The 26,508-nt window shown below is 36.1% G+C and overlaps 1 protein-coding gene across 1 annotated transcript in view; it reads right to left on the reverse strand.

Annotated features, from left to right (window-relative positions):
• Positions 1-202: 202 nt before the first annotated feature.
• Positions 203-26,508, reverse strand: part of LOC128733071 (E3 ubiquitin-protein ligase HRD1) — a 41,432-nt gene continuing 15,126 nt past the window's right edge. The window contains exons 6-7 of the mRNA XM_053826663.1: positions 962-1,161; positions 203-894 (exon numbers count right to left, since the gene is read on the reverse strand). Of these exons, the coding sequence (XP_053682638.1) occupies positions 433-894; positions 962-1,161 (662 nt within the window). The 3' untranslated portion in view covers positions 203-432. The remainder of the gene's footprint in view (positions 895-961; positions 1,162-26,508) is intronic.

Here is a 26,508-nt window from a genome sequence, read left to right on the forward strand (position 1 = left end):
AATAAAGCTGGTCACAACCAACATTGTCTACTACGTACCTAAGAAGTTTCATAGTTTTGACATGGTATTGACCAAAACCAATCACGTCATCAGGCTGATTTGTTTTTAAAACAAAACTAGGTGTACTTACTTGTGAATGATAACAAGCAATATGCGGAAATAATGAAGCCACAATTTTTCTACAATGGCAGTTTCTTTGAAAAAAATGCTACAAAATTATTAGTGAATAACTTAGGTATTTGCTCCTTCTTTGAATTTACATTCCAATTTTGAAACATTTGGCAAGCGTCTGACGCTCAGTTTTAGCTTACCAGACATACATATTTTCTTTATTTCACAGCTTTTCAATGCAGCAACGATTAACTTGCAATCACCAAGACCTATTCGCCTCTTTCGTTATCTTCGCTACAGTCTCAAGTGCCTTTAATATTTTTAATCTGAATTGGTTCGAGAATCAAATTTTTCCAATCTCCTACGACGAATTTCACTTCTTTCAGAGCTCTCAGTTATTTTAAGATTGCTACTACTACTACCGGAACTAACCGGAACTTCGGAAATTGTTGCTGTCGGTTGCTGTTGCTGATCTGGTGTGATTATAAGTTCCTTGCTCGTGCTAGGAAGATGTACTTTGATTGCCGCAGATTCGTCGTCACTTCCCAAGTCTTCTAGTCTAGCAGTATTCGCTTCTTGTGAGAATAAAGAATAATTATTTGCTGAATCTTGAGTAACACAAGCTGCTGTTTCTGCATTAGTATGAACTATATTTTCTGCAATGTTACTATCAGGATTAACCTCGATTGTTGTGTGGTATGGCGGCAATCGAGATACAAGAGCGGTGTATTGGTTCATCAATGCTATGGAAGCATCCATTAGAGTCCGAATATTTTGAAGATGCTATAGGATAATAAATTGAAAAAAATAATAAATTGGATTAATGAAACAGATGTCAATAGAAAATTACCCTCAACCGTTCCTCAATATGACGACGTTCATTTCCTTCCATTGCTCTTAGTTCATCCTCAGTCAATGTGTCCAAAGCAGGGGGGACTGGTGGCAATGGTATTCCATATGATGGAAATCCCACAAATGGAAACTGTGGTACGAATGGTGAACCACCCACGAGAGGAACTTCTGTTGTGTTTAATGCATTGTTGTTTAGAACTAGAAAAAAGCGGATATGTTTCTTAAAACAATTGTGTACCGTCATCCGGGGATACTTGCAACACCGGGGTTACTTGCAACACTTTTGCGCATCGCGCTTTTGACAGCTCTAACGCATTTGTTTGTTAACATAACTATTTGTAGTCAATGGGGTTTTAAAGAAGGGACGTTTACCTATTGTTTAGTTAAGTTTAATCCATTATATCATTGATTTGCTTGTTTTCATACGACTGGAAAGTAATTTCATTTTCAGAGTAGGAAAAATGGATGCGCAAAGTTGCGTCAGTGCATTGACATGAAAGTATTTTTTATCGTTTGGTTCCTGTACACAATTAGTACATCATATAAGCTAACAAATAGCAACTTTGAGCTTTATTTATATTTTGAACTTGGGGAAGGAACGACGAACTTGTGTTGTTACTTCCAATATGGCGCGGCTTACAGCACTTGTAAAACAGATAATTAGAGTAATAGACAGTATGTAAACAGTATGTTTGCATCTGTACGATGTTATTTTGTCTACTGCCATCTCCAGAAAAATTAAAATTCTGAAAAATTCCACGTGCCTTGAAACGGCAATTTGAAGTTCGTCTACATGCTGCATTGTCACCGAATATCTTTAAAAAAGCGATAGACAAAATTGGGAATCAAAACATGCCTCCAGTATCACTTGTTTTACTAGAAACATACTCAAAATATCTGAAAATGCTCATTTGCGGTTTGAAATAAAATTTAAAATCATAAGAAGCGCAAAATCAGAAAAGTGTTGCAAGTAACCCCGTTTACTGGGTAACTTGCAACACCCCTATTTTCGGTTCATTCTACAGGCTCAGTTAGTTGATAATTTTTCTCATAATCATAAATCAAAAGTACTGACCACTATACAAGTTTTGGCTACTTACACTTGGATCTAAACGGTACACTTCGAAAGTTATACCAAGTCAAAGTTCAAAAGTGTTGCAAGTATCCCCGGATGACGGTACCGTCGATTCGGGCGAAATTAATCAGCTGGGTGAAATTGATCACCGCGGACCAACGAACAAAAAACTGATTCATACAGCTGAATATGCACCCATTCATATAAAGATTAAGTTAAAGATCAAAGTCTCTTGGTGGATTTCAACAAGATTGATCTTGTAAATGGCTTCATTTTTGAAAATTTACTATTTTGGTCGAATCAAAGTGTTTATTTTTTCATGTTTAAAACTCAATTTTCAACAACTCACGCTTAGGTATCATTTTGGAGTAAACCTAGTTTCAGGAGATACAATTTCTCAAACATAGTACCTATTAAAATAAATACGCCCTTTTCAAAAGTGATTCTTGAGCCTAAATGGTGCCAAATTCTTTGGAAGGTGCATATTTCCTCTTATCAAAAACGTAAGTGACGTTGAAATAAAAGTTTTTTCATTTACCTCTTTTACATAAAGCTGCTAAAATTTGAAAATAACAGAAATGTGGAACAAAAGCCTTCATAAAATGGTAAATATCTCAGCGAGATTTGAAGATACGTCCTTACTTTCGGCAAAGTTGTTCTTCATAAAATTTCCCATATAGCTACGTTGCTTTGAGACACTGTTCGATACCCTGTTTTGACGTTTATTTAAATGCAATTTCGAAAATTTTAAATGTTTGCCGAATTCAATAAATTTTTGTAACCAAATATGACTCCAGACATGCCACCATAACCTTTTTATGAATGTATCAGTTCTCAATGATTGTGAAAAAAATAGTTAAGTACCTTGTTTCACCTACCTTAACATTTCCAATAATATTTTTTTGAATTTACTCCTGGAAAACGGAAGGGGGGGGGGGGGTTCCATACAAATGAAATACAAATTTCCTCATAACTCGAGAACTAATCAAGCAAATGGAAACAAATTTGGCATGTGGGTGTTTTTGGAGGCAATTTTTTTTTCTATGGAGAATTAGGACCCCTTCCCACTTTAGGAGGGGGGGCTCCTATACAAATGAAATACAAATTTCCTCTTAACTCGAGAACTAATCAATCAAATGGAACCAAATTTGGCATGTGAGTGTTTTCGGAGGCAAATTTTTTATGGTGATTTGAGACCCCTCTGTAGGAGGGGAATTATGACCCCTCCCCCTTCAATAGTGGGAGGAGCTCCTATACAAATGAAATACAAATATCCTCATAACTAAAGAGCTAATCAAGCAAATGGACCCAAATTTGCCATGTGGGGGGGGGGGGGTATGGAGGCAGGTATTATGATGATTTGAGACCCCTCACCCCTGTGGTAGGGCGATAAGGACTCTCATACAAATAAACCAGAAATTTTTGCGTTACTCAAAAACTAATCGAACTCGAGAAATTTTAGACTCTTTCATAAAACAGTCAATAACAAGACCACCAAAAACTATCAATAGTAACGTTAGATGATTCAGGGCGAGACGGCGTTACTGGCGACCTGCCGTCGGAAGCGCCGGCGACCGCGGGGTGCAGCCCCCGAGAAGATTTCCTCTATTTAGGTTTATTTATTTTCCTAGATCTACTGACCTCTATTACTTTCCCCCCGAAAATGGTACTTTCCACGAAAAGATTTTCCGTGAAATGGTAAATCCCGCGTAAGGTATTTCGCGAAATGGTATTCTGCGATAATCTATACCGCGTTATGGTCAACCGAGAATTGGTGTTCCGCAAAATGGTATTTGGCGAAATGGTTTTTAATGATGGCGAATATTTAAATACTATCCGCTTTATTTTATCAGGCTAAGCTATGGGGGGTGTTGTTTTCTACTTTACTCTGAGGAAAATTTGTATATTAAAACACCCATGAACTCCTCACAAACTTGCAAAACTCGAGATTGTGACAAAGGTCATCCGAGATTCACGATTTATGTACAACACAGTTTAATTTGTGGCACTACGAAGTTTGTCGGGTCAGCTAGTTTTTTCATAAAACTCAAATGTGCGACCCCTAAATCGCGTCAACCAATGTTGACGTCATATAAAAGTTTTATTGTGACACCCTAAGCTATCATTTGAGGGGTGAGTCCTCGGGTTTTCTGACATAGTGCTATTTTGGGACACTCTAATACAGATACGTTTAAGCAAAACAACGCAATTACGATACTAAAATTTGCTTAATATCCTTTTTATAGTTCATGTTTATCGAGATTCATGATTTATGTACTGTGTTGTACATAAATCATGAATCTCGGATGATCTTTGTCACAATCTCGAGTTTTGCAAGTTTCTGAGGAGTTCAACCTTAGATGATTCATATTGGCAGTTACGTAACTATGAAAGCATCCCAGGTAACCAATAAGCATCACTAATGTTATTCAAATGCAAGCCAATAAGCATTTAAGTCGCCTTAAATGCTACTTAAATGCTATTTTGGAAAAATATACAGCTACTTTACTGCTAACTTTCTTATAGTGCTGGCAATGCTAATTTGCAGCTAATTACCGCCACGAAGAATTTGAATAGAATTTTGGATGCCAATTTACAACACCTATGCAGTCAAAAAACTAATGAATAACAACGTGCAGTATAAAATGCCAGATATGCTGATTTGCTGTTTATTTTAATGCTTATTGGTTACCTGGGATGAGTAGTTTAATATACAAATTTGTAATTTTTCCTCACAGGGCATATGGTCCTGGCGGGTGTTGAGGGTTCGAATTCGGTTATAATCTCAGATTATAGCTTGGTTCGACTCATGTACCTTCCAGCATTGGACAAAAGGTAGGAGTCAAAACGACTACTTAAGCATAGCTACCGCTCTTCCCCCTAATTTCATTTTTCAAATTCATTTCTCTCCCCTACCGTCCCTTCATCAATTGTAGAACCATCGTTTAAAAAAAAAATATAAAAATATAAGATTTTGATGAAAAAACTTAATTTTATAAAACTGTGCCGTGTCCTCTATGGCCGGACACCAACTTGTTCTCTATGACCGGACAGTAAAGTAATCAGCGAAATTTGCTTACTTCGTCTAGAAATGCTATATCTTTGATTCCTATGTGAAATAAAATTAGTTAAGCAATGCAAAAGGTAGAAAAAATCAGAAAAAACTACAAGGTATACAGCCCTAAGGGTTGTACGAAAGGGTGACGTAGGACTATATCAACACCAGATCAAAGACTAATGTAAACTGCATTTCAGGCATATGTATGTTCATAAGAATCTGTGAGTGAATGTTTAAAAGAGAAGAGCGAAATATTCTGATTCAACTAATAATGTAATGTATATACTGGACACTATCACTTGTTGTTCTTACAAAATAAAATAAGCATTTACCTTATTCGCCAACCGGTTTCGGGTAGATGTTACCCAAATGCTTATTTTATTTTGTAAGAACAACAAGTGATAGTGTCCACTGTCCAGTATATACATTACATTATTAGTTCAATAGTTCTTACGTTGCACGAAGATACGAAAGTGAAAGATTCTGATTCAATTCTTCATTTAATGCAATGGTGGCTTCAAAAATATGTGGACGGGAGTTCATAAGTACAACGCTTGCAACCATTGGGACGTAGACATTTCTTTCAACCTGTTCATAGGACAGGCAACAAAATTCAACCCGACAAAATTTTTTTTCATCACTAGTTCATGATTTCGTTTGAACCGACGCACATGCAATACGAATAATTCGGTAAATTATTAGTTTAGTTTACGAAGCTGCTGAGCAAACCGTTCAACACGACGTTTGAACGTTGCTTTGATCTCAATGCACAAGCATATATTGCGCTCTTCACACTCAATTGGACTCCACAGTTATTAAGTGCAACCTTCAAAACTGTGACGAAAAGTGTGCTACTGATAATATCGCTAGTAATCTTATATCGATAATACCATCAAACTTTATCGTCACGAAAGAATATCGAAAATTGGAGGGTTTAAAGTGAACTCTTCTTCTTGGCTTGTTATTATTTTAACATTTTTGTTCTATTTCTTACGTATTTTTGCCTATACTGTTATATTATCGTTATTAATTATTAACGATAAGAAAACTTTATCAATAATCGTTATAGATTTTGATCGGCATTTCCCATCATTACAACTCTCCCATCTGAGCTGACATTTGATTTAGCAGTGGCGCCAGTACCAGTTGGTGGAAAAGCAAAAAGTATTTAACTTTTCATTTATTTCATATATGCTGCATATTTGTTCAAGTTATGAATTATGCGTGGTATTATGTATTTAGAAACTATTTTTATATTATTCGTAGCGTCGATAACAACTGTACGTAAGCATTAGAATTCAAATAGGAATCAACCAAGATTCATGGGTTTTCCCAGTAGAATCAATATATATAGAATGCCAGTGTCGCTGCAGTGCTCGTGGTAAACATCACACATTTGAAAATTATGTATTTACATTGTATGGCGCATATGTGTGAGTGATCGATTCGAAACGGGAATCTGATTTTCAAACTAAAAAGCCAACCCAATAAAAAATCGTTCTGCTTTTCCGTGAATCACGTAGGATAAACCACCCGATTTGATCGTTTTGGGGTATTTCATCGGCAGGAAAATTTTCTATTGGGCCATTTGACAATGTAGTTCCCGTATCCAAGACATGAACCAGCAACATGTTTGCCACCAAAATATCCATGAAACACCAGCGACACTGGCATTCTATATATATTGATTATACTGTTTTCCCACGAAATTTTGGCAACTTTTCTCACCTACAAAATGTGTGACTGAACAAGTGTGTTCAAAATCCAACTTTCAATGCAAAGAGTAATACCAACACATTATTCCTGGTGTTGATTCTGGGTACGAAGGAGATAAAAAGAGAATGTGAAACAGCTTTTACTCGAAGGCGCGGGCGCATTATTGTCTCATTACTCGTTCATCTTCAGCATTGAACAACTTACTACCCCATTTTCCTATGGCCTGCGCTTTGATTCCATTTTATCGAGTTACGAAGCTAATGAGCAAAACGTTCAATATGACGCTTGAACGTTGCTTTAGAGCAGTGGTGCCCAGACATAGGCAAGGTGCGGGCCAAATCAGATCGCCCATGAATGCCGCGGGCCGCAATAATCTTTGGCCATTCCTGTGCATAACAAAATGTAAAATATGCGACAACAAAAACCATTTTCTAGGAATCGACACAAGTTTTAAACCTGAAAGCATTCAGATTCATAACATGCACGAGGCATTACAACTAAACTGAAGGACTCCTATGTCATCAAAAATATTTCTCATAAGTCCACCATCTTTCAAATCAGTTCGCGGGCCGCACGAATCATCCCGAAGGGCCACATGCGGCCCGCGGGTCGCAGTTTGGCCATCACTGCTTTAGAGATTAGCACCAGGACAATGTATTGGTACGAAGGGGATGGCATGCATTATTCGCAAAATTTCTCATTAACTCGTTCATCTTTAGCATTGAACAACTTACGCATATTGCTTGTGGTGCGTGTGGTGGTTATTCTTGAATTTGGTTCAATAGGTAAATTGAACGGAAAGTCTTAGGTTCGTAGTTAAAATTCAGAGACGGGCTTGCTGGTAAAGTAAACCGCCGTATTCCGTTGTTATTTAAATAATAGAGGTATTCCCGTAGCGCTTGTTATGTTGCGTATACGGAGTATTGCGTATTTATACTGCCGCTTCCATAGAAACCGGAACTGCTATGCGAATTGCGGCAGTTTATACACGAAATACACCGTTTACGCAACATAGCAAGCGCTACGTGCATACACCTAATGTTTGTTTTATGAATAAAATATAGAATTTCGATAATAAAAAAAGCTGCGTATTAATTTGTATTTTTCGCTGGTTGAACAGGTAAGCTAAACCACCACGAGTCGCCACTGATTTCTTTTAAAAATCACTTGTATGGATCATAAAGGTTAAAATGATAATGAATGACCAATTTATGTATTATTTGTATGAGAGTCCTTATCAGAGCCCGACATCGTCGAAACAAATAAATGAAGCTGACTTTCTCTTACCTTCGCTTCATCATGAAGCGACTTGCTTCATTTGTTGAACAGAACGTTTCAAGCAAGTTTCAATTGATGGCAGTTTCAATGGACGACGACTGAAAGTCAGGTACGATTTTTCGATATTGAACGGGTTAATTATAATATGCGCTACATTATAGGAAATGTTACTCAAATTCAATTCATTTGCATCAAAATTGTTGCCCTGCTTCTGAATATTTGATAGAAAAGTACAAATGAAAAGTTAAAACCGATAGTTATGATGAAGTGAAACCCGTCTCAATGACGCTGACTGAAGCCAGTCTGAAAGCGAAGCGGTGCTGCTTCAGCTAAGACCGAAGCTTCACTGTTTTAGTGTTGTGTGACGCTATGCAATTGAAGGTGACGTTATCGGGCCCTGGTCCTTATCCTCCTACCACAGGGGTGAGGGGTATCAAACCATCATAAAATAAATAAATTCAAAATAAGTTCATGCCTCCAATAACCAGCACATGCCAAATTCCGTTCCATTTGCTTGATTAGTTCTCAAGTTATGAAGAAATTTGTATTTCATATGTATAGGAGCCCCCCCTCTTATGCCCTCCTTAAAATTGCTCTTTTACCCCCTGTAAAATTGCTGATCATTTTATCTATCCAACGACATATAAATTGTTCAGTTTCGCTTAGCAGTTTACTAGTTATTAGCATTTGAAATCTTTCATTCAAACGTTACACTTCTATTTTCGTTTTCACAAAGTGCTACCCAGTCCCAGTATAGTAAACAAAGACGTAGTTCTACGTCAAAAATTGCAGCAAAATATCAGTTTAATGTCAACCTATCAACGTGCCTTGTAAATGGAGTTGCCGCGTACATTTTCACGTGCATTCCGCATTACCACCACACTCAATTAAAAAATTATGTGAATAGAACTTTATTCGACTTTTGTACAGCAAACCTGCAAGGACTGGACTCACAAGATTTGTGCCGGAGTTTTAAATTGTTCTAGGATCTTTTTCTTCTATTGATGTAGGTTTTAATAGATAATTTTTTCATGTCCGAGTATAGAGGACAGCTTTCGAATTGAGCTAATTTGTATACAAAATACAATCTACTTTCAAAATTAACCTTGCGGCGCAAATCTTGTTACCTTGTATTTTTTTGCTAATAATATTGTTTTTCTCTACATTAAAGTGAAAATAGATGTAATAAACCCGGTATTTTTTTAGTTTTATCTGAAAAACCTTAGGTGTCCGAGCATAGACGACTTCCCCCTACCATTTCGCAGGGGTGATCCTCTCCTTACTCGTTGTCGGTCGTTCGGACTCAACTGAAGGAAAGTAATAGAGGTCAGTAGACGTAGGAAAACAAATCTCTCGGTGAATGATCTAGTGTTACTATAACTAGTTTTTGTGGTCTTGTTATTGACTAATGTTTTATGGAAGAGTCTCGAATTTCTCGAGTTCGATTAGTTTTTGAGTTACGCAAAAATTTCTGTTTTATTTGTATAAGAGTCCTCATCCTCCTGCCACAGGGATGAGAGGTCTCTAACCATCATAAAATAAATTTAAGACTTCAAAATCCCTCATATGCCAAATTTGGTTCAACTTACTTGATTAGTTCTCGAGTTACGAGGAAATTTATATTTCATTTGTATGGGAGCCCCCCTCCTAAAGTGGGAATCGGTCAAAAGGGGGAGGGGTCATAATTCACCATAGAAAAAATTTCTGCCTTCTAAAATCTCCACATGCCAAATTTAGCTCAAAACCCCCCACATGCCAAATTTGGTTCCATTTGCTTGATTAGTTCTCGAGTTATGAGGAAATTTGTATTTCATTTGTATGGAAGCCCCCCTCTTAACCCTTTATAAGACCGTGGCAATTATATTGCCACCACCGAAAAATATTTGTTTTGCTTCTATAATGACATCAATATAATTATAGAAGCAAAATAAAATTTTTTTGTTGGTGGCAATATAGTTGCCACTGCCTTATAAAGGGTTAAAAGGGAAAAGGGTCATTATTCCCCTCCTGAATAGAGGAGGGGTCTCAATTCACCATAGAAAAAAAATGCCTGCAAAAGCACCCACAAGCTAAATTTAGGTCCATTTGCTTGATTAGTTTTCGAGTTATGAGGAAATTTGTATTTCGTTTGAATGGGAGCCCCCCCCCCTCCTAAAAAGGTAAGAAGTCCTAATTCATAATGGGAAAAATGGTTGCCTCCAAAAACACCCACATGCCAAATATGGTTCCATTTGCTTGATTAGTTCTCGAATTATGAGGAAATTTGTATTTCATTTGTGTAGAAGCCCCCCCTTTTGAAGTGTGGAAGGATCCTAATTCACCGTAGAAAATATTTTTGCCTCCAAAAACCTCCACATGCCGAATTTGGTTCTATTTGCTTGATTAGTTCTCGAGTTATGGGGAAATTTGTATTTCATTTGTATTGCAGCCCCCCTCCTAATGTGGGAAGAGGTCCTAATTCATCACAGAAAAAATTCTTGCCTCCAAAAACACCTACACGCCAAATTTGGTTCCATTTGCTGGATTAGTTCTCGAGTTATGAGGAAATTTGTATTTCGTTTGTATAGGACCCCCCCTCCTAAAGTGGGGAGGGGCCCAATTCATCATTGAAAAAAAAATTGTCTCCAAAAACACACATATGCCAAATTTGGTTCAATTCGCTTGATTAGTTCTCGAGTTATGAGGAAATTTGTATGGAAGCCCCCCCTCTTAAAGGGGAGAGGAGTTATAATTCCTCTTATAAAGAGGGGAGGGGTCTCAATTCACCATAGAATAAATTCTTGTCACCAAAAAAAACACCCACATGCCAAATGTTGTTCTATTTGCTTGATTAGTTCTCGAGTTAGGAGGAAATTTATATTTCATTTGTATGGGAGCCCCCCTCCTAAAGTGGGAATCGGTCAAAAGGGGGAGGGGTCATAATTCACCATAGAAAAAATTTCTGCCTTCTAAAATCTCCACATGCCAAATTAAGCTCAAAACCCCCCACATGCCAAATTTGGTTCTATTTGCTTGATTAGTTCTCGAGTTATGAGGAAATTTGTATTTCATTTGTATAGGAGCCCCCCCTCCTAAAGTGGGGAGAGGTTCTTATTCATCATAGAAAAAATTCTTGCCTCCAAAAACACCTACATGCCAAATTTGGTTCCATTTGCTGGATTAGCTCTCGAGTTATAAGGAAATTTGTATTTCGTTTGTATAGGAGCCCCCCCCCCCCACTTAAAGTGGGGAGGGGTCCCAATTCATCATAGAAAAAAATTTTGTCTCCAAAAACACACACATGCTAAATTTGGTTCCATTTGCTTGATTAGTTCTCGAGTTATGAGGAAATTGGTATTTCATTTGTACAGGAGCCCCCCCTCTTAAAGTGAGGAAGGGTCCTAATTCAACATAGAAAATTTTCTTGCCCTCGAAAACTTTCACATGCCAAATTTGATTCCATTTGCTTGCTTAGTTCTCGAGTTATGAGGAAATTTGTATGGAAACCCCCCCTCTTAAAGGGGAGAGGAGTTATAATTCCCCTTATAAAGAGGGGAGAGGTCTCAAATTACCCTAGAATAAATTCTTGTCACCGAAAACACCCACATGCCAAATTTGGTTCTATTTGCTTGATTAGTTCTCGAGTTATGCAGAAATTTGTGTTTCATTTGTATGGGAGCCCCCCCTCTTAGTGGGGGGAGGGGTCTCTAACCATCACTAAAACCTTTCCTGGCCCCAAAAACCTCTACATGCAAATTTTCACGCCGATTGGTTCAGTAGTTTTTGATTCTATAAGGAACACAGGACAGACAGACAGACAGACAGACAGACAGACAGAAATCCTTCTTTATAGGTATAGATTGTCTGTGGGCTCTACAGCCTGAAAAACTTGAAAAATGAGTGTACGAGTTGAGTTAACGCTTCTAGCGTGAAATAGAAATGGAAATTCAAACAGTGGAATTTCAGAAACCCGACCAAAAAAATTTTCTTTCGTTTTTGTCTTTTTTTCGTGGATTTTTGCATGGAAATTAACAACGTATATATTAAAAGTAAGAATAGATTTGGTTTTCACGTTTAAGGCGGAACCGAAAGTGGCTAACGTTATTGTATTAGTGCGACAAACACTGTACTGTACATCTCATGTGTTCGTTAAAAACCTAAACGTTTATTTGAATATTGCATTAGTATTGGTAATATATGTCAAATAGCGGAGCTTGCAAACATAAACAGCTGATCCGCAGCCAACCGCACTGACTACAAACATCCCAAAAAAGGGTTTGTTTTCTTTATCAAGGCATTCCGATTCAATCAAAATTAACAGCAGCAACTGAATAATGCGTAGGATCACTAGGATGTTTGATTAATCCGCTTGCATCGGATTGCGTTTTTGATTCCTGCATTTGCGTTTTGTTTGTTTATTTCACTCTAAGCTCATCGATGCGGCGAAAGTTGAAAGCTCTTTAAAAGCTCATTGATGTGACGAAAGTTTGCTGAGCGTTTATTGATACACAGCAGATCGATAAATTGAATTACAAGTTTTAGGACATTATAACAGCGCTGGAAGCACTGATTACGTAGCGAAAGCGTGCTCTGCCAATACAGATGCATTTTTAAGGCGCAAAACAATACATGCTTCGAATGGTAGCCATTTATCCAGCCATCTTTGAGCCACTTTCGGTTTCCCCTTAAACTTAAAATAAAAATGCCTAAAATCCATATTTTTTTTGCTCGATTAAAAAATTCACTTTGTTTTTTTTGCCCCCCCCCCTTCAGTGGCCCAACACCGGAGGGACAAAAACTTTTTTAAATATTTGTAATGGCCTTATGAGGAAATGTATTTCATTCGTATAGGAGCCCCCCCCCTTCCTAAAGTGGAGAGGGTTCTCAATTCACCATAGAAAAAATTCTTGTCTCCAAAAACACTCACATGTAAAATTTTGATCCATTTGATTGATTAGTTCTCGAGTTATGCAGAAATTTGCATTTCATTTGTATGGGAGCCCCCCCTCTTAGTGAGGGGAGGGATCTCTGACCATCATATAAAACCTTCCCTGGCACCAAAAACCCCTACATGCAAATTTTCACTCCGATCGGTTCAGTAGTTTTCGATTCTATAAGGAACATAGGGACAGACAGAAATCCATTTGTATAGGTATAGATTGTCTTGATTTCAACGTGGTTGATCAACAGCATGACAGCATAATTACAACAACAACAGGAATAACAACTATATTTCTTTCGATCATCGACAAAATAATAACATCAGCAATCATCGAAATCATCTTCCCCCGGATAGAGTACTACTTGCGGCTGCTAGGCATCACTTTTCTGGACCACCTTTGAGACCCTCAATACAATTTCAGCGGGAAGAACGCTCATCCTTTACCTAACAAATGATGAACCGCAACGACCGATGGCATCTACTTCTTCTGCTACACCTTGTATGGCTTGCCTGTCGCAACACTCGTGTTTTTGATGAAACAAGTCATCTTGGAACCTCGGTTCGGTAAATATGTTTAATAACCATACTGCTACTACTACTTTCCAAACATTGCTTGGAAAATATATCAAATAATTTGATCATTGACTCTCCATCAACTACTTCGCTTAATTATTCTATGATAACCGAAGCTTCGGTATACTGTCAAAATCTTAACCGCATGCGGATTGCTCACAAAATTAATGAAATTCAAAAGAATATCTTAGGCTGCTCCTTTTCGATGATTCTTGTCACCGAAACTACTTGGGATGATAGTGTACATAGCGAGGAAGTTTTTGGTAATAGATATAATGTTTATGGAAATGATCGTAACTATCAATTGTCTGTAATGAAATCAGGTGGCGGTGTATTAATTGCCATTCTATCAGAGTTAGACTCAGACATCATAATCACTCCATCATTTACCGAATTTGAACATGTATGGGCGAAAGCACGTCTTTGCGTCCGTCTATTTTCCTCCAAACAATGCACGTAAAGAAAACTATAAAAAGTTTTTTGAAGTCGCGGAGAATGTCTTATCTGAGCGCTCTCCTGAAATAAAGCTTCACATATACGGAGATTTCAACCAACGCAATCTTGACTACATTACAGACATTGACAACGAGAGCATTCTTCTCCCAGTCGTTGGTGAAAACGAAACCTTGCAATTAATATTTGACAAATCTGCCAACTTGGGCTTCGGTATCCTATGCTTATGCTTAATCTGCCAACTTGGGCTTTTATCACATAAAGAATAGGCAAGATGGCTATTTAGACTTATTGTTTACTAACATAGAAGAAGACTTCTGCGTAATTGAATCGCAAACTCCATTATGGAAAAACGAAGTATGTCATACCGCCATCGAATACTCGTTATTTATACATGAAAATCTGCGACCCTACGAGTGCGAATATGAAGAAGTATCGGACTTCTAGTCCGCAAATTATGAGAACATAAAGCAAAGGATTAACAATATTAATTGGCAACATGTATTGCGCTCTTCGCATTCAATTGGACTGCACAGTAGAGTGTCCCAAAATAGCACTATGTCAGAAAACCCGGGGGCTCACCCCTCAAATGATAGCTTAGGGTGTCACAACAAAACTTTTATATGACGCCAACATTGGTTGCAGCGATTTAGGGGTCGCACATTTGAGTTTTATGAAAAAATGGCATTTTTCAGGAGTAAATTCAAAAAAATATTTTTAGAAATGTTATAATAGATGAAACAAGGTACTTAACTATTTTTTAACAATCATTGGGATCTGATACATTCATAAAAAAGTTATGGTGGCATGTCTGGAGTCATATTTGGTTACAAAAATTTATTGAATTCGGCAAAAATTTAAAATTTTCGAAATTTCATTTAAATAAACATCAAAACAGGGTATCGAACGGTGTCTCCGAGCAACGTAGCTATACTGTATAGATGGGAAATTTTATGACGAACAACTTTGCCGAAAAAAGTATGGACGTATCTTTAAATCTCGCTGAGATATTTACCGTTTTCTGAAGGCGGAACAAAACACATTTCTGTAATTTTCAAATTTTAGCAGTTTCATGTGAAAGATGTAAATGAAAAAACTTGAACTATTTACTCTAAACGTCACTCACGTTTTTGATAAGAGGAAACGTGTACCTTCCAAAAAATTTAGTACCATTTAGGCTCAAGAATTACTTTTAAAAAGGGCATATTTATTTTAATAGGTACTATGTTTGAGAAATTGTATATCCTGAAACTAGGTTTGCTCCATAATGAAGCCTAAGCGTTAGTTTTTGAAAATTGAGTTTTCAACATGAAAAAATAAACACTGAAAAAAAATTCACTATGTTCTAAAGTCAGGAAAAATGTAAAATAAAATATACAGGAAATGGTAACTTCGATTTTTTTGGAAAAATAGTGGTGATTTGAAGGATTTTGAGAATTTTTCTGAAACGGTACAACATTTATCAAAGGATTTTGTAGAACAACGGCTTTTATGAATATTTTGTAACCTAAGATTATTATTACTTATATTTCTTATTATTATTCTTATATTTCTCGTTATACATATATGTAATTTGAATTTGAAGAATGACTTCATATGTGCTTGACAACACGTGATCAAAATAATAATTAGCTTCTAAATGCAGCCGTATGTAAGATATTTGAAAAAAAAAAGTTTAATATATTTTATTTTTTTATTTTAAATGTGCCCCTTTCATATGTTATCCGTGTTATATTACCATGTTAGCAACTAGAATAAATAATACTTTTCAATTTGTCTGAATATACCTTGCTGATTCTACCATCTACTGATATTACAAATAGGGTAAAATAAAATAGGGTGTTTATTTTTTCAGGTTTAAAAATCAATTTTCTACAACTCACGCTTAAGCATAGTTTTGGAGCAACCCTAGTTTCGGGAAATACGATTTTTCAAATATAGTAGCTATTAAAATAAATACGCCCTTTTTAAAGTGATTCTTAAGCCTAAATGGTGCTAAACTCTGTGGAAGATGCATATTTCTTCCTATCAAACACGTAGGTAACGTTTAGAATAAATACTTCAAGTTTTATCATTTACCTTTTTCACGTGGAACTACTAAAATTTGAAAATTGCGAAAATATGTTTGGTCCCGCCTTCAGAAAAACGTGAATACGTCAACGAGATTTGAACATACGTCCATACTTTCTTCGGAAAAGTTGTTCGTCATAAAATTTTCCATCTAAACAATATAGCTACGTTGCTCTGAGATACTGTTCGATACCCTGTTTTGATGTTTATTTAAATGAAATTTCGAAAATTTTAAATTTTTGCCGAATTCAATAAATTGTTGTAACCAAATATGACTCCAGACATGCCACCATAACTTTTTTGTATGTATCAGTATTTTATGAATGTATCAGATCCCAATGATTGTGAAAAAATAGTTAAGTACCTTTTTTCACCTACTTTAACATTTCTAAAAATATTTTTTGAATTTACTCCTGGAAAATGCCATTTTTTCATAAAACTCAACTGTGCGACCCCTAAATCGCGGCAACCAATGTTGACGTCATATAAAAGTTTTGTTGTGACACCCTAAGCTATCATTTGAGGGGTGAGCCCCCGGGTTTTGTGACATAGTGCTATTTTGGGACACTCTACTGCACAGTTATTAAGTGCAACCTCCAAAACTGTGATGAAAAGTGTGCTACTGATGTGTACTGATAATATTGCCCCTTTTATGACTGTTTAGACTACTGTGATAATCATTTAATGCAACGTATAAGTATAATCAATATATATATAGAATGCCAGTGTCGCTGGTGTTTCATGGATATTTTGGTGGCAAACATGTTGCTGGTTCGTGTCTTGGATACGGGAACTACATTGTCAAATGGCCCAATAGAAAATTTTCCTCCCGACGAAATACCCCAAAACGACCAAATCGGGTGATTTATCCTACATGATTTACGGAAAAGCAGGATTTTTTATTGGGTTGCCTTTTTAGTTTGACAATCAGATTCCCGTTTCGAATCGATCACTCACACATATGCGCATACAGTGTAAATACGTAATTTTCAAATGTGTGATGTTTACCACGAGCACTGCAGCGACACTGGCATTCCATATATATTGATTCAACTAACGTATACCGCATTTTGCACTGTTAATCTGACACTAGAGTGGCTTTTAGTTTGATCTACTAATGAGTTTGGCTTCTTTTTCCTTCTTCTCTTTCTTTTTCACTTCATTTTCTTTGAACGAAATCGTGTGCGAGATTCGAATGTGATAATCGTGTAAATCGGGGTAGTCTAAATAGGGGCAAATGTCACAATATCGCTAGTAATCTTATATCGATAATACCATCAAACTTCATCGTCACGGAAGAATATCAAAAATGGGAGGGTACAAAGTGAAATCTGCTTCTTGGCTTGTTATTATTTTAACATTTTGGCTAGGACTACGTCTTTGTTTACTATACTGCGACTGGGTAGCACTTTGTGAAAACGAAAATAGAAGTGTAACGTTTGAATGAAAGATTTCAAATGCTAATAACTACTGAACTACTGAATGAAACTAAACAATTTATGAGTCGTTGGATAGATAAAATGATCAGCTATTTTATGGGGGGTGAGTGAACAATTTTAAGAATGGCGTAAGAGGGGGAGCTCCTATATAAATGAAACACAAATTTCCTCGAAACTCGAGAACTAATCAAGCAAATGGAACCACATTTGGCATGTGGGGGTTTTAGAAGGCAGGATTTTTTTCTATAGTGTACTGAGACCCCTTCCCCGTCTAAGAGGGGGACTCCCATGCAAATGAAATACAAATTTCCTCATAACTCTAGAGCTTATCAAGCAAATGGTACCAAATTCGACATGTGGAGGTTTCAGAAGGCAAGAATTTTTTCTATGTTGAATTATGACCCCTCCCCTGTTTAGCAGGGGGGGCTCCCATGCAAATGAAATGCAAATTTCCTCATAACTCAAGAACTAATGAAGCAAAAGGAACAAAATTTGGCATGTGAGGGTTTTTAAAAGTAAGAATTTTTTCTATGATGAATTATGACCCCTCCCCTGTTTAGGAGGGAGGCCTTCCATACAAATGAAATGCAAATTTTCTCATAACTCTGGAACTAATCAAGCAAATGGACCCGAATTTGGCAAGTAGGGGTTTTTGGAGGCATGAATTTATTTTACGATGGTTTGAGATCCCTTACCCCTGTGGTAGGAGGATAAGGACTCTCATACAAATAAAACAAATTTTTGCGTAAGTGCCATATTTTCTGCTATGTAACAAGCGGTAAGGTGTGAAAGTAAACTAGTAAAGCCTTCTCGGAGCAAAAGACAGTGAATCGACGCCGCTAACTTACGTGCCTGTTGCCATTCATGTCAAAAGAGAAGGTCATTTGAATGACACATCATATTTGTGATGAACGTGCTTTGGCTTTAATGTTATTTGTAACCTATGGCCCTTTTAAAGGCCACAAGGGAGTTAAAGTAAGATTATTGAAACATGTCAAGCTTCGCATAATCATATTTAATACAGTAATCTGTGGGCTGGCCATTCATTACTATTTCAACCTTTATGGTGCACACAAGTTATTTTTAAAAGAAATCTCTATATCTCAACGGTTGTAGGCGTTGTACTTATGAACCCTCGTTAACGTATTTTCAAAGCCACCATTGCATTCAATGAAGAATTGAATCTGAATTTTTCACTTTTTCGCTTAATGGCATTCACAGATTCTTATAAACATACATATGCCAGTAAGGCAGTTTACATTAGTCTTTGATATAATGATCTGATATAGTCCTACGTCACCCTTTCGTACGACCCTTAGGGCTGAATACCTTGTAGTCTATTTCTTACGTATTTTTGCTTATACTGTCATATTATCGTTATTAATTAATACCGATAAGAAAACTTTATCAATAATCGTTATAGATTTTGATCGGCATTTCCCATCATTACAACTCTCCCATCTGAGCTGACATTTGATTTAGCAGTGGCGCCAGTACCAGTTGTAGGAAAAGCAAATAGTATTTAAGTTTTCATTTATTTCATATATGCTGCATATTTGTTCAAGTTATGAATTATGCGTGGAATTACTATTTAGAAACTACTTTTATATTATTCTTAGCATCGATAACAACTCTACGTAAGCATTAGAATTCAAATTGGAATCAACCAAGATTCAGGTTTTTTCTCTTGAAACTTAAAACAAAAAAACTTGAAATTAGTCTAACTTTTCTCACCTACAAAATGTGTGACTGAACAAGTGTGTTCAAAATCCAACTTTCAATGCAAAGAGTAATATTTCGAAATGAAAACCATGTAGGAATGGCTGTCGAAGCCTTCTATAAGCTCATATTTGAAATACCTATTAAAAGACGAAGTGCCTATGAAACAAAGAAGACGTCAGGCTGATTCAAAGCATCCTATATGGTACAACAGTCAAATAAAAAATATAAAAAATCGCAAGCAAAAGGCACACAAAGCATACAAAAACTATAACAATGACAATAACTTAGCAAATTATCTTGATCTCTGTGATCAACTAAACCAAGCAATAAATGTTGCCTTTGAAGAGTATAAACAAAAAACCGAGCGTGAGATAAAATCAAAACCAAAAAACTTTTTCAATTATGTATTATCAATTTCCCACCCTTTCGTACGCGATGAATTATAACCGTCGCGGGCGCGTTTTGTTACCAAAGAAACGGGCAATAAAATCAAAATTAAAATCAGAAAACGTTCCATCTAGAATGCATTTGGACGAAAAAACCACAGATAACATAGAAGAAATTTGCGACCTTTTTGCCACTTTCTTCCGAGATATCTATGGTACATTCACAAAAGAGGATCGCGATTACGGCTACTTTACACATTTTCCAGAATCCTCAAATGACGTAAACGTTAGACAAAGTAGTGTATTAGAAATTTTAGACGCCTTAGAAACATTAGATTACTCCAAGGGCACCGGACCAGACGTTTTACCTCCAACATTCATAAGAAAACTAGCTACAGGGCTAGCTGCTCTACTATTCTGGCTTTTTAATATGTCCCTTCATACTGGATTTTTCCTAAGCATCTGGAAAAGATTTTTCTTAGTGCCTGTGTTCAAAGCTGGTAAATCTGGTATCCGTGATTATAGGGGTATTGCAATTATCTCTTGTATTCCAAAACTTTTTGAAGCAATCGTCAATAAGAAGGTATTCTCGGCAATAAAAAATAGAATTACTCATACACAACATGGTTTTTACAAAGGACGCTCAACCACAACAAATTTACTCGAGTTTGTTAACTTTTCGCTTAACGCAATGGATAATGGAAACTACGTTGAAGCCTTGTATACCGACTTTAGAAAGGCCTTTGATCGTATTGATATACAGGTATACCTCGATAGTACGTACACTCGTGCATCGTTTAGCGTACGTACTATCGAAACGTACGTAATATCGAATCACAATTTTTAATGTAAAGTATTATTTTTATTATGCTAAATATTGTCTAAAATTACAAAATTTTAATATATTATAAAATAAATAATTATCTTGGGAGCGTGTAGAGCGCTATATCTCTACATATTTGCGTTGGTAAGAAGAAATGCTTAACGACTTAGGGACCAATTGCTTCAAGAAATGGTTTATTAGTTTCACTGTTCCTGATTTGAAATGGTTTCGCAATAGTCAATGTTCCTAATTTAATTCTAATGATTATTGAAGCAAATTTTTATTCTCAGTTTTCGTTAATAGTGGGGTGTTCAAGTTCGGAATATTTTATTGCAAGGGATCAGCATCGCTTGCTTTCGTGTCTCGTTCGTTGCAAAAACTTTGACAACAAAATTTTTTCGGAGCCGGGACAATTACCCAGTTTTAAGTTCGAGCCGGTAGTTTGAACTTTGGAATAGTAGTTTGCATTGTAATTTACGATAATATTAGACTAAGGTGAAGGGCCGAGGTCGCAGAGCAGCAAGTTTTTATATGTAACGGTTTGTAAACGAATTAGAACTAGTGATTTTGATAACCACCTCGATATCGTTATCTTGATTTTGCGAGAAACCTCATCCTCATCTAATAAGATGGACGCAATATTATTCGCCCACACAGTGGATTCGCGCCGGACTAGTTTATGTTTTGCTTACGGAAATAAATGTTCAAGGTATAATATTCATATCATTGAAACGAATTCAGGCCCAAATACGTCGCACACGCTCTCTAAACGACTATTTATTTACAATGGTGATCGTGAAAAGTTGAGATGAAATGTAATCGCTGACGCGTTGTTTCGTTGGATCATATCATCTACCAAGATGAACCCTGATCTGTACCTTCCCCTACTAACATAAATCCTATCCCGTGATATTTGTGGAGATGCAGTGGTGCCCGCGGTCTCTAGCAACAATAAGTATCGGACTAGTACAGCCTTTTGGTCGTGGCCGGCGTCGTTATTAGTCAATTTTCAAAGTACCGTGTACCCCCGTTGGTATAACCTTCTTTAATCTGAACATTTTTAATCTGTACCCCGGTGGTATGAATGCGTTCACATTAAAAACCGATCAAGCGTCACACACAATTGGCGTTAAAGTTGACCGGTAAATTAAAAAAAAGCAACAAAATCTTAATGCGTTTCTTCTTGCTCAGGAGCTTTGGCAATATAGCTCATATGCAACTTACCTCTCTCCAGCACTCAAGGTAGACCATTTTAGTCGAAACTGCCGAGCCAATTTCGTCTTATACAAACCGAACCTTTAGAATTCGCGCATGTTTGAAATGTTTTCGAAACGTTTGTTTTCGTCAAATCAAAACAACAAGTTCATAGGGTGCGCGTCTTGCGCGTGTGTGAAAATGAATAGAGTTACCAAATATTCAGATTAAAAATGAACTCGCCCAATCTGAACGAGCTGTTTTTCATATTAGCGGGGGTTGAGTGTATTGAATCATTAGAAGGTGCACAACGAGAATGTCATGCTACTCCCAAGCACCATTCAATTGGTTCTTTGTGCAATCTTACTGGTTCGGCCAATCACGGAGTGCGAGGTGCAACTAAGGGCAATCTACCTAAGCTAAGCTAATTATAAAATAAATAATTATCTTGGTAAAATTATTTTAGAAAAAACACTACAAATGTTAAAAAATAGTTGAAAAGTAAAGCAAAAGGAATCTAAAAACATTTAATTTTTTGCAAAATTCTCTCTCAAATTGAAAATTTACATATTTTAATCGAATAAATCTAGATAAAGGTTTGGTACATAGTTGTCAATATAAGCTGAAATATTCGATTCTCGACTAGAGGGTGCTGCTAGATAGAGTCAGTAGGATTGTTGCAATAGCCCCGTAACTGTTCTGTACTTTAACAACCGGCTGCGAAGTCTATCGGTAAAGAAGGTTCAAGTCTTAGAAAGATGTTTAAGCCCAAGGTTATGCTTTATGGGACAGACATGTTTTTATTTAGCAACGTGCGCTTGTAAATAAAAGCATAACTGACCAATCTTCGAAATTTTGAAAAAAAATGCATTTGTGTCTAACTTTACAACCAAATTAGTGTTGATAGTTTAATTACTAGCGCAACGTGATTTTTCCTCCGAAGAAAGTAAAATAATTCTTGTATAATGACGCACAACATATATATTTATAAATTAGTCGGTTGCTTGCAGTCTCATTTTTCCACACTTCACTTTTGTCCATATGGGCCAGTTATGATTTTATTAGTAGTAATTGTATTAGACGTATTTGACGAACACCAGTATCTGCAAACAAACGAATATAACATTGCCTGTTATTCCCCCCATCGCAATTGGAAAGATTGTGTATCGCAGAAAAGGTTAATTCCCTGAGCAAAAATCTGCAAAATCAGAATGCTAAAATAACTGTTATTTAGAACGTATATTTTATTAATTTACTATTTAAGAACTGTTTTTAATTTTAAAATAATGGGTTTTATATAACAGAAATAATTGATATTATTCAAAAATGTAAAATTATTGAATACGTATTTGCTTGTATTGACTCATAAATATTGATAAAAAAGTTTCTGCTTTATATAGAAAATAAAAAAAATCATTGCTGGAAAATGTACGTACTATCGAGGCAAAATGTACGTATTATGGAGGGTACGTATTATCGAGGGTACGTACTAACGAGGGTACGTACTATGAAGGTATACCTGTACCAATGCTTCTCTTCAAATGGCAAAAAATAGGTATACATCAAGAACTTTTAATATGGATCGAATCATATCTCACATACCGCTAGCAAAATGTTAAATTTAAAGAAAGAACATCTAATCCCATTCAAGTCACTTCTGGAGTCACTCAAGGGTCTCATTTAGGACCGCTATTGTTTATTTAATTCGCTAATGATATCTCATTCGTTCTTAAGAATATAAAAATCCTTATTTACGCCGATGCACAGTGGTCCAAACAGCGAAATACGTGATCGTGTGATATTGCGCCAAAACGTGAAGTTTTTCGCATATAGCGTCTTTAGGAACATTTCTTGGTATAATAAGCCCCTTCTTGTGAGAGAAGTCTTTGGGCGATTAATTCCCTTAAAAGTGAGATACGAAAATTATTTTCTCGTACATTCGAGATACAGGTTGGGTACTTTCGGCAAAGTTGTAGTTAATATCAATGCAAACAACTTTGTCAAAGACACCATACTTGTATCTCTTCATGGAAATTATCTATGAAGCGTTATTCGTGGCCAAACCCTTTAAAACAGTTTTTAAACCCTGACTTATTCTGGTCAACTTTTACGTGTTCATAGTGTTCATAGTTCATAGTATTATACCAAGAAATGTTCCTAAAGACACTATATGCGAAAAACTTCACGTTTCGGCGCTATATTAAACGATTACGTATTTCGCTGTTTGGACCACTGCACAATAGTTGAAAAATTGCGATTTTTTGCCAAAATTATTTTTTAGTTTCAAATTGATTCTAAAGCAATGATTTAAACTTATAAGAACTAATATTTAGGGTGATTTGGGAAAAAATGATCAAATGTTTCCGGTATAAATATTTGCTTGACAAAAAAAAAATTTCTTTCCCGCGGGGAGTTTCCCATTTTCTCATTGAAACTCTCTTCAGGTACTAAATAAATTTAGTAACAAAGATAATCAAATTTGTTGAAAGAGTACTTAAAATTTTGAAGACTTTCTAAAAATATGATAATTTTAAAATTATTTTTTTTCGGAAAACGTCAAATTATAGCAAACTTTTAATTGATGTTTTGATACAACATACTTCGAGCTTTCAGACGCACTGTAAGAAACTGCGGCGACAAGAGGCGACAAGAGTTGTATTTTTGATTTATGTTTATAAGAATTTCATTTTTATTATAAGTAGCTTATGGCGCACCTCATTGAGTTTAAATTTGTTTTCATTTCATTTTTTAATAGGCTAAGATATCAGTTTTAAAATGATATATAACAATGATATTTACATCCGCGATAACTATTTAATTTTTTGACTTTTTTAAAATGACTTATTTTTCAAACTTCAAACTTGCCTATTTCAAGGCAACTTTGACGGCTTATTTCTACATGATATTTTTTTCTATCTAAATTTTATTCGCGAACCATAAAAATATAGACAATTTACTACAAAACCGCGTTTAAGCATGTGCTAAAATGTGAAATTTTACATTCGGCAATTTTGGCCGCTACCTCTTATGTGCACTGCACAGTGGTCAAGGAGACAATTTTAGGCGGAAATTAAGGTTTCTAGCCTAAAATTGACCTTCCAGACAAAATTTGTGTTCGACAAAGTTGTTGCATGTAAAAAGGCGCTCATTTGTGTACTATCAAATTTTAGGGTGGTTCTTTATTAATTATTAATTTATCGAAACAAATCAATCGAAACAACAACAAACAACAAACAAATCGAAAATCTAACTTTTTTTTTTGAAAAATAGAAGTAAACATTGTTCGTCAAAGTTGTAGAACTGTTAATTTTATGCAATTAAAAAAAAATTAGTTGTAACTCTTCAATTGACTGATTTGAAGCCATTTTTCTGAATCGATTTAGGGTGACTCTTAAAAAAACGGTTTTGTCGCTGTAACTTTTTAATTGCGAAATTTTTGGAAAGGTTGTCTTCAGATAACTTTTAGGATTCTTTAAGACAAAAATTTTGCAGCATAGAGCGTGCTTATACATTGAGCCAATCATGAGTAATTAGCATTTTTCTTTTTAAAATAGGCCCTTTTCAAATGTTGATATCTTTGGTGAGGGCAAACGAAACAAATTTTGACGGCATTTTGAAGGGCATACTTTGCTCTTTACTATATATACGACTTAAAGATATGTTATTTTTTTATCTCGAATAAATTAAATTTGAAAACATCAAGTTTCACATATAATTCAACGCTCTTATGACCCCTAAACAACCTTGAAAATTGAATTTTTCAAAAAACCCAAGATATTCTATTTTAAGACCTTCTCTAAATTAATTGTTTTGATTAATACTAACATCCTGTGAAGAAAAATCTGAGGTGCATGTGAGTTAACTAATAAGTACCTTCGGACATAGTGTGCTCTTGAATGTAAATTTGAATGCAAGCATGTACTAAATCGCATAAAGATGGGTTTTTTGGTTCAAACATTATTCCAGTGTGACAAAAATTACATTTCTTCAATATTTATTTTATTGAAAACATCTGCAATGCTTCGTTTTTTGGCAACTAGTCAAGGCGTCTATGTTTCGTGACTTTTTTGAACAGCGTGATTTTTTACAGCAATACCCATAAAAAATTACAAATTCATCAGAATTATCAAACACTTTTATTGATTTATTTATCTGCTTCAATTGTGGCCTGATTATTGTATGCGGTTGTTTATGTACTAATGTTTGAAACTATTGATTTTCAGTATTTCAATTAATTTGAGATACTCGATGTAAGACGCTGGTCCAAAAAGTCAGTCATCGCATGCTTGAATCTCGGCTGGGAGAGGTTGTTTGAGTCAATAGGATCGTGAAGCTGCTGTCCGATTCCACACAACATTCGTAGTCCGCCGTAGTACGTCGAGAATCGTTAACTGAATGGTCGGCCGACCACGTGAAAATGAGCACAGCAAGTTTGTAAACTTATTAATAAAAATAGTTTTGTGAGCAGTAAGTGGTGAGATTTTGATTCCTTGATTGAAAAGTAGACCCGGAGCCAACTTTGAGAGCCTTCGCGCTTTTCACTGTTGAGCTAGCCTGAAAAGAGGTCGTGAGAGCCCGACCCGGTGGTTCGACCAGGAACTTGGGGTGAATTCAGCTGACGCCCCTCTGGCGTCAGCAATACCAATTGGCAACAACTTTTTTGTCTCTTTAAAACGGCTGCCAACGTTTCCAGAGTTGGAGTTTTCTCCTTCTGGGCGAGGTTCGCTTATCCCCAATTGCTCGGTAAGGCCTGAACGAATGGTTTCACTCCGGTATTTGACTTCAACGTTTTTCTTTGACACTTTTCAAGTAAATAAGTGTCCAAGTGGTAAGTGTT

Source organism: Sabethes cyaneus, chromosome 1 (assembly GCF_943734655.1).
Source record: "Sabethes cyaneus chromosome 1, idSabCyanKW18_F2, whole genome shotgun sequence".
NCBI lineage: Eukaryota > Metazoa > Arthropoda > Insecta > Diptera > Culicidae > Sabethes > Sabethes cyaneus.